Genomic DNA, 9,650 nt, shown 5'->3' with positions numbered 1-9,650 from the left:
TCGGCTCAAGAATAATTAGAATAAGGGACCATACGATAACGGAATATTAGGGAATGGATAACGATTAAATAAAAATTATACCATATTGTGACGTAAATCACATGATGACGTATATGATCTTTAAATGAGCGGCTACTGGTAAGCCAACAACGTGTGTAATGAAACAGTGCGTCTCTGTTCTAATGACTAGTCCGCATAAACAGATGGAATCAATTTCCAAACATTGCAATTTTCAATGCTGCCAAAGTGTTGGCGACGTTTGCACAGTTGGAGCACTTGGCACGATCGACTCCCGTCTATTTCAAATTGAGTCGATCCAGACATCCAGATTCTAAGAATAAAGCGTGTGAGTACACATAGCCGTGGGGTATGTTCTAGAATCGAAAAAACTTAAAAGAATACATTCATTTTAGTAGGTGCTACTATACGACACACATAAGATGTTTTACCGTCGCAGGTCCAGTACTTTAAGTGCAGTTCTTTGCTGTTGGTTATTTCTGAACGTTAGTATCACGAGCTCGATTGCATCGTGCTGTTACCATTAATGTCGCAATTTGACCATTGCAGATCGGAACAGCGGAACCAGCGCCAGATTTTGCCATCAATGTTGCGATTAGTGGCAGTAGCACCATCTCGTCACTCGCGCTGGAGACGAAGGTCCTGTACCAGAGCGTTGGTGGGACGGTGCTTCAGCTACAGGGCGGCTACCAACGGTTAGAGAACGCGAAGGCAGCTATGACCACTATCGCTAACCAGCTATCCTCAGCCAGTGTTACCCTTACCCAGGCAATTTCGACCATGGCACTCAACAACAACGGTCCAATTGCGACGTATTTTGACAGCGTAACGAACGCCATCAGCACGTTGCAAATACTTATCACGACCGGTTTGACGGGACAAATCAACATCCTCAACGATATTATCAATACTTACGTGTCGGCTAAGTTGCGGGACAGTTTTCATACGATGTCCCAATCGCTTGCGATACTCTCCCGATCAGTGGCCAATCTGCGCGCGGCCGTAACAAGCGCACGTACCGCGGCAGGCTCTTCCCCAACTGTGTCGTCTACCATTGCAAGGAAGTATGTGACCCCGACGATTGTAGCCGATGTCACCAATGGCGTGCGATTGCTGAAGTCTGACGTACCGAGTCTGGTGTACATCGTCCGCTCAACGCTTGGCTCCTTCCAGACAGCCGACCAGTACCTAGTAGACATTGCCGACGAAGCGAACCTGCGCGTAAACGACGTCAACCAGCTGGGAAGCAGTTACAGCAACGATGTGAACGAATTCGCCGGTACGGTGAAAACAGTCACGGCAGATCTGACCACCGCGTACAACAAACTTACCCAGAGCTACGGAGACATGCTCCAGAGTAATGTTCAAGCGAATGCTAACTTAAAACCAGTGGTTGAAGGTTTACTGTCGAAAATTGGATCCATTTTCGACGATAGCGTTACCATCGAGGGTACCATTGATAGCGTCGTCGCCACGCATCTTCAACTCGTGCTGGCACTCGACGATGACTTGATCACATTCTACGGTACCAGCATGTGTTCTATCATTCAAAGTCTGCTGCAAGTGCTGATTGAAAACGGCCCAAACGCACAGTTCTGCTTCAGCAAGTTTGGCCAGAAGGTGTTCAACTTCTTCGTGTTGCACACGTACGATTCGGCAGATTGTTTCCGGTTGCAGTTTGCTCGTCTCGACCAACTGCGCACCGGGGTGAGCAGCATCGTGCAGCTGATGTTGCACGATATCGACGACTTTATCGCGAATGTGGAGGGTTGCACACTGTTCAACAACATCCAGAACTGCGCCTCTTTCGTATGTATCACCATGATCCATTTCGTTGTGTCTATTATAGTATTTCGATTGTTTGCTTTTATTTCATGCTCGCTTTCTCAGCTTGGCACCGAATATCAAACGCTGTTCACGTACACTACACAAAAGCGCGACTACTTATCCCGCCTGCTGACGAAGGAAACTAACTCAAGCTATCTTCGATTGGCTGGATGTTTCAGCAACAGCAAGCATCTACTCATGCTGGATGCTCAATCGATGAAAACGGATATCGATAGTTGTGAGCTGAACGGGCCATTGTAAACATAGATGGTATTGTAATAGAAAACAAATCCACTGCTGGAGCTAGCACGGTGCGCAGGTTTCATGTCATGAGTCTTATTTAATCAAAGAGGGGTGTAAATAAATTTAGTGAAATAAAAGTAGTACGTGTGGTGTGTTGCACATCTTTTGTCTGGTTTTGGGTGTCTAGTCGAGGACATGTACGGTTGTTTGTTCAGTTGAGCGTTCCATGTTCTGTTTTAAGATGGATTCAGCTGTTGGCCGACAGCAATAGAGTTGCGTGCCACCAACAGCTTTTTGAATATCAGACACTGCGTCAATTAAGTGCTGATGTATCTGAATGTTACCAGTGCAACTAGTGGAAATTTGGTTTTTTACGAAATCCTGATATGAAGATTTTCACTCTACTAGCCCTTATTCTGACGCTCGAGGTTAGCAACTGTCCTTTACCTATTAATTCAATACTTTAATCTACATTCGTTACAGTCCGTTGCTTTCGGTTTACCACGAGCTGACTTCGGTGTCGCACCGGATGTAGCAAACAGTGCGAGGGTTGCCGAACGTGCCACCGCCATACGCAGTTCGTTCGATGAGCTGGACAACTTTACCGTCAGCATCAAGTCCGGCTACGAGCTACTCATACTCGTCGCCAAGCTTTTCACCTCGATCGCCACGAAGCTGGCCGATTCGGGTACGGCATTCATGGATACGATCGTGACATTGGCGAACGATGATACCGGCCCCATAGTGGTTGTATTTGCACGTGTCAACCAAGCCCTGGCAGCACTCAACCAACTGCTCAACGGTGGCTTGAGTGGGGAGCTAAACACTCTCACCGCTAGGCTTGGCCCGTCACTTAGCAGACAGTTTATGGACGGGTTCCGGAGTATCAGTTTGGCGCTGAAGAATCTATCAACGGCCCTTGGAAATTTGCAGGCTGCGCTTGAACAGGCACAGAATGCAGCTGGTAGTGGACCAGTGACGTCGCTCCATGTGAGAAAATTCGTGTCCCCCGCATTGGTAACCCGTGTGCTCACCGCATTGGAGGAGATTGGCGCTGGAATTCCGACGGTTATGTACGTTATTAAGAAAACTGTGGGGTAACTTTGTAAGCTCGAAATAAGCTTGAAGTAGTTTAAATATCTTCTAACTACTTACCATACAGAAACAGGATTGCTTAAATAAAATTTATCTTCTAAAGACACGAGGACGTGCAGACAATACTGTATCAGACAAGAGCTAATACTGATGATGACAATAATATTTCAATGCAGATCGATCGTATCGACCATGCTGTTGTTTTGATGGCAATTTGCACACCCGCTACGACAAACATTGGGACATTTCTCCAACAATCTGTTCAGCTCGATCAACCTTCCGGTGCGAAAACAACCGCAAACCCTGCTGTGGAGAGTTTTTGTTTTTGCATCCCGAAAGAATTTAGGCTGAGGTTAGAGCGCGAATGTTTACTCAGATGTTATGCAACCAGAGATGATCAAGTTTTCAACACAGCTAGCCAGCACTTGCGAATTTAGTTGCATCACATCGACACGTTGGTGGAGTTCCAATTCTGGATAGGGTTTGAGTGACATAAGACTAACCAGCCGTGTAACCAACAATGGCAAAGACTATCGCGTTGGTGTTTACATTCCTATGTATTTTGCAGGTAAGCAGTGACATTTTCAAGAGTTCCCGAGAAAAATTAGCCTTATTAGCGATACTTTTTCTTCTTCGCAGCATGTCGCCGGACGTCCAGACTTTGGTTTGAACGGGATAATTGTGGGGAGTTCGATAGCGATCGATGGTTCCGGTGGTACATCTTTCATCATAGGCACACTCAGTGATTACAAGATCAAGCTCGGCTCAAAGTACAAATTACTCTACAACTTGCAAGACGCATACTACGCGATCGCTGAGAAGTTCACCACGGCTGGAATTGCAATGACAGACAAGCTTTCCCTCCTAGCGGACGATGACTCGGGGATAGTAGATCCACCGTTCGATTCTACCACTGCGGCCATAGCTAGTCTGCAAAATGTGCTAAGTACAGGCTTTACCCAGGAGTTTCTAACACTACGAGCACGCGATAAGACGTTTATCACAGACAGACTAGCGGATAGCTTCAACTACATTAGCCAAACGTTAACAACACTGGACGAAATTCTACGTAAACTTCAAAGGGCAGCGGAAAAAACTCAACTTCAGGCAGGTGGCAATGGGAAGTCTGTCCCGACGGAGTTTGCACGCGGCATCGTCACACCCCGGTTGATCAACTCACTGCTAGACACGATCGTTAGTATACCCGGTGCTATATCGCCACTGATTTACTCCGTACACGAACCCCTATCCCAGCTGGATAGAGCCGACACGTATATTACTACCGCCAAAAGTGACATTGAAGCGGCTCTGCTGCACGCACATCAGGAAGTGGTGAATTTTAACGGAAACCTACGCCAAGTCAAGCAGGACACGAACGGTGTGATATCAACGCTCGGGATAACATACAGTGACCAAAACACGCTGATCGCCAATATATTGCCGAAAGTTCAAGCCTCTCCTAACTATCAGTACGAAATGACCAATGCAATGGAAACGTTTAACTTTGCGCTGTCGGCTGATTTGATCGAGGAGAAAACGTCACTGCTGGACATAGCGATTGAGGATTACATAAATCAGTCAAAAACGTTCGATGATGATTTGGTAACGGTGTACGGTGATCGGATCTGTCCCGCATTGCAAAGTGTCGTCCAGGTGCTTGTTGCAAGTGGACCGTATGCTACCTACTGCTTCAAAAAATACTCACAAAAGGTGATCGGGTTAGCCGTGGACAACTTCTATGACATTGGGGAATGCTACGCACTGGAACTGAACCGTCTTTACTCAACGAACCGACTCATCTCACACATCGTCAATATGGTGATGTTCAATGTGGCCGAACTCTACGACAATCTTAACACGTGCGCCAACATTCTACCGTGTCCAGCTGCTTGTGATCCCTGTGTTGACACGGTAAATGTTATCCAATTGCTCCGCATGATATATTATAACATCTCTGTAACGCCTGTTTTTGTCGCGTAATTCTAGCTCGGCGTATTTCTTGACACCCTGTTCCGGTTGATGGAGGAGAAGTTCGACCTTATACTGCAGATAATCCCAAACGAGACAAAGGCTAGCCTTCAGCGGCTCAAATCGTGTGCCGCTTTCAGTAAGTATAAGCTGATTGCTGATGCGTACGATCTAGTGAAGGATATCTTCAAATGCGAGGACACTGGGTATAAGCAAACTGGGTAGTGAAATAGGCGTAATACTACTTGCCGGTAATGGTGACGAATAAAGCTTAATGCAGTTTTTTGTAAAATAAAATTCAATTACGTACCTTTTAAGATCAAGATGTAATGGTAATAAAGACCACAATTAATAATTGAGTAATATTAATGTATAACTTTTGTGAACGGCGACAGTTATTTCTCAATAGCACCATTAGGCACTTTTGGTATGTGAAAGCGTCCTCTGAAAGAATTAGTAGGTACTATTGAATATTTCTTAGAAATTCCAACTAATTATAACATTTCACGGTCTACTAAGCATGAGACTGGCAATCTGGCCATGTTGATATATGGGATAATTTTCAAAATTTAAATACAAACACGCGTTCTGGTTTCAGGTTTCAGATGCGATTGGCAAATTTGCATATATCAAACCACAAAAAGGTGTTAATTGATAATGAAGTTGCCAAACGAGCATGATACTAATACTGGTTCGAGGACAGTTTTGGTCGACCTTTGAAAAACTAAAGCGAAACACATACACATCTCGCAAAGATTTGTCATTTGTTTTCTGTATAAAATCACAGTGCGACCTTTCAGCAGGCAAAATTTAACGATGATTTAATTCATTACTCAAGGTAATCCCAATTAGACACCGCTATCGAGAATGTAAGTGAAAGCCTTGACAGAAAAATTTCTCTCAAGATTAACTCAAGGACCAATCGGCGTCGCGTCACCATCTTGAAAATGGCCAATCGAATCTTCACAAGCGGAGGTAAAACCGTGTTCACAAGTCACCCCTTCAAACGAACGATTCGCCATGTGAGTCATCTTGAACTCGCCGATCCGTTGACAATCCCAACCATAACTGAAGACTACTATTTTGAGTGTGCAAGTGAGTAATGTAAAGTGCTACTCATACGGTCGCGACATGATCGACAATCGTACCGTCGCAAAAGTACAGCAGAAGACGTAGCATGCGGTATTGGAGATCGCGAACCAGCAAGCTGCTAAATATGGCTAATCACGAGCGAGCGCGATCCCAAAAAAAGAAACAAACCAAACCCGTTGATTGATTGTCACAGCCGAAATATTAGCCCGGGTGGGCTTCTAAATCGGGATTTAACATTTTGTCGGCGCGTTTAGGCGGTGGTGCTCTCGGTCGAATCGACATTTCCGACAAGCCGATCCATCGTACAGGCGGGACGTTCCCAGGCAGGGTTAGGCAACAATGAAGGTCGATCATCTTGTCAATGATCGTCGTTCATCATGTTTCATCGCTCGTTGAAGGTAATTCAAAAATTTACATTTCCGTTGTAACGCTGGTAAAGAAAGGGGAGCGAAAGGGAGAGATAAAGAGAGAGAGAGCGAGAGAAAGAGAATTCGTGTTTCGGGTAGGTAAGCACAGCTTGGATCAATCATGAAAACCTGTATATTGTCAGTTGACAGCACGGGACACTGATTTTAATGCAGCGTGTAACTTAATACGCTCATAAAGGAGCAACCAAAAAAAAAAAAATGGCGCCAGAGTTGGTTTAAAAAAAATGGTTCCATTTCTAAGAAAGCTTCCCCTTTTCAACCTTTCATCGACAGTAGCACGAGCTTACGCCACGGAACGGAAGTTACGGCGGTACCTTCCAATCAAAAAGGCTCCTTTACTCGGAGCGCCATTCAGGCAGCAGAAACGTTTAGAATCCCGTCAGTTGCCGTCGCCTGCACGTGAAAGCTCCAATTTCACGTCAGCTTCGTGCACCGGGACGAAGCAAAACCGGGCTGCACATCGCATCGATCATTTTCAAGCTCAATTAAAGCCGGTCCTACCAAACGGAACCAGAAACGTAACACCGCAAAACAGGCTACAGCCGTTCGATACGGTATGATAATGATCGCGAGTGCAGCAATAATTCGAGGAATCATTCGGGCGTCGAAAATAAAAAAAACGACACAAAGGAAAGAAAATAGCTGCTCGAGAGTGTGAATAATAATCGAAAGTGGATGCAATGCAGTTTGCAACGTGTTCACATCATACGATCCGGTTTGATGGGATGTATATAGTAAACGAAATTTAAATGTATACCATATGATGCCAGTGTTGGGTCAATCAGTTTCAGATTCATGAATCTAAGTGAATTTTTGAGCTGAATCAATGAATCTAAACTTGTATTTCAAAGATTCATGATCTGCCAAGATTAATGATGTTTTAATGCTAATGATGTTCTAAGTTCTAACGCTGCGGGAGGTTAGAACTGCTACGTGCTTAATTAATTTAAATAATACTAAAAATAAATCATTTTGATCGATTAATATGCAGTTTTCCAAAAATAAAGGCTTTCAACTAGCACGTGCCTAAGACCAAACAGAAATACAGTGCGTGACATAACTGTATGGACAACTGTTTTCCTTTCCTGTTTAACTTTACTTAAATTTCTTAAGAGCTGGGTTTTTGGCCCTTTACGTAACTAAATTGACATCTAGAAAAAATACGTCTTTAGCCTTTAAAACGGGTTTAAAAAATAGGCTAACTCTAACAAGTTTGAAATAAAAAATATTTTTTTGGTGATTACTAACTTTACTCTGCTTAAACGATTTTAAAAGTATATTAAATGGAAATTTATCATATTTTTGAGTTATTGCATTTTTTAAAAGCATATAAAATATAGTTATGCTAAACACTGTAACACTAATTTCAAGACAACCTGTTTGCCCAACACAGACAACCCGGTCCTTGACAGCAAGTCAAAAATCTCATCACAAGTCACAAAAAAGGCTGGTTCAAACGTCAAGGATGCCAGTTGAATTGTGCCGAAACTTTGGCACAAATCGTTTCGCAGCGAACAAAAGTATACAGAGGACGAAGAAAACCTCCTTAAACTGGCTGAATGCTGACATTTTGAACTTTGCACCATGGTGTGCCGCCAAACTAGGAAAAGAACGCACAACGAAGAAGCAGCAAACAAGCGGGGTTCGTCGCTTTTTCAATCAAGTCTTTTGTTTCTGCTCTTATACGCGTGCGTCCGACGCGGGTCCTGCTTGCGCAATCGAACAGGATGCAGCTGTCGACGGGGATGATAAGCAAAGCAACGCACACGGTTTACTGGTGAATCAATCTCAAGAGGACTAATGAAGATATGCTTTTGGTTTTTATCAACCAGCGGCTACATCTACAAATCATCAACCTCACCCGCCCGAGCCGAAGTATTTTTTGAGTGAGGGTTTTGCATTTCATCGGCCACGATTGACGGCTGATAAAATGTGGCCATATTTGGTGGTCAGCTTAAGTGGGCGCTAATAATCAGAAGAGGAAGATCACATGAAGCTTTTAAGCTGCACATGGCAATAAGATGGAAGATGAAACGGAATGGTTTGAAAAAAAGAAAAGCAGAACTGCATACTAACCCTTTCGTCCGGTTCTGAGACCATTCCCGGAATGAGAAATGTTTGTAACCTGCCGAACAGAAGTTCAAGGGCAATAAGAATCGAAACCTAACGATGGATCGGCTGTGTAAGCTGATACATTAAACATTATGCTCCATGCTGAGTTTATAATCGCCACGTCGTATCGCAAAACCCAAGTCCATTCGACTTGACTCACGTTTCATCTGGCCATATCATGTGCACAAATATGGGGTTGACGCGTCGACGATGTAGCCACCGGCTATTCCAAAAAATTGATGAATGAGGTGCGTGTCGAAAGCTTTCTGCACTGTGCACGCGCTTGTTCTTCGTGGCGTTCCGAACCGTTGCTGAGCACAAAAGGCAACCAGATGTTTGGTGACACAATTCCAACAAAGCAAAGCGATCCAAACGCGCTAAACCTTTGCCCGACGCGGTCGCACACGCCCACGGAACTTTAAGCGTAGAAGCAGAAGAAGGTGAAACCTTTCGACGTAAACAAACCACGGCGCACACGAAGGAATTAGTCATTTCCTGCGATCGGCTATTGAAGCTGGTAAACAATCAAACAAAGCTTGTTATGTGATCTTCCAACAGACGTTGCCCATCGCTGGGAAGTAGATCACAGAGCACACCGCTCGCCGGCACTCTTTTACGGCGCAAAACCGGCCCATTAAACTCTGGGTGCAATTTTACGCCGGCTGTGTGGTACGATCGGTCCGATCGATCAAGATTTCACTTTCGGCTTCTATTTAATCAACAATCTGCGAGGTTGGGATCCAATATTTATTAACTTGACCCAATTTCCAAACACCGCCGCGCGGAGAAAATGAAAATGCAACGGGAAAGCTCGGGCCATGGGTGATTTATTTGCCCAAAGAACTAGGTCAGCGCCGGTGTGAGATC

General features: G+C 44.5%; 3 protein-coding genes across 3 annotated transcripts; all 3 read left to right on the top strand.

Moving 5' to 3' along the window:
* Positions 1–440: 440 nt before the first annotated feature.
* Positions 441–2,106, top strand: LOC128305048 (uncharacterized). Its single transcript, XM_053042332.1, has 3 exons — positions 441–503; positions 568–1,827; positions 1,909–2,106. Exons 1-3 carry the CDS (start codon positions 441–443, stop codon positions 2,104–2,106), a joined length of 1,521 nt encoding a protein of 506 aa, XP_052898292.1.
* Positions 2,107–2,474: 368 nt separating this feature from the next.
* On the top strand, positions 2,475–3,189 carry LOC128305165 (uncharacterized). Its single transcript, XM_053042486.1, has 2 exons — positions 2,475–2,516; positions 2,572–3,189. Exons 1-2 carry the CDS (start codon positions 2,475–2,477, stop codon positions 3,187–3,189), a joined length of 660 nt encoding a protein of 219 aa, XP_052898446.1.
* Positions 3,190–3,703: 514 nt separating this feature from the next.
* LOC128305910 (uncharacterized) lies at positions 3,704–5,376 on the top strand. The gene is made up of 3 exons (XM_053043546.1): positions 3,704–3,751; positions 3,823–5,094; positions 5,170–5,376. Exons 1-3 carry the CDS (start codon positions 3,704–3,706, stop codon positions 5,374–5,376), a joined length of 1,527 nt encoding a protein of 508 aa, XP_052899506.1.
* The last annotated feature ends 4,274 nt before the right edge of the window (positions 5,377–9,650 follow it).

This window comes from Anopheles moucheti, chromosome 3 (assembly GCF_943734755.1).
Source record: "Anopheles moucheti chromosome 3, idAnoMoucSN_F20_07, whole genome shotgun sequence".
NCBI lineage: Eukaryota > Metazoa > Arthropoda > Insecta > Diptera > Culicidae > Anopheles > Anopheles moucheti.
This window is presented reverse-complemented; position numbering and strand designations above follow the sequence as displayed.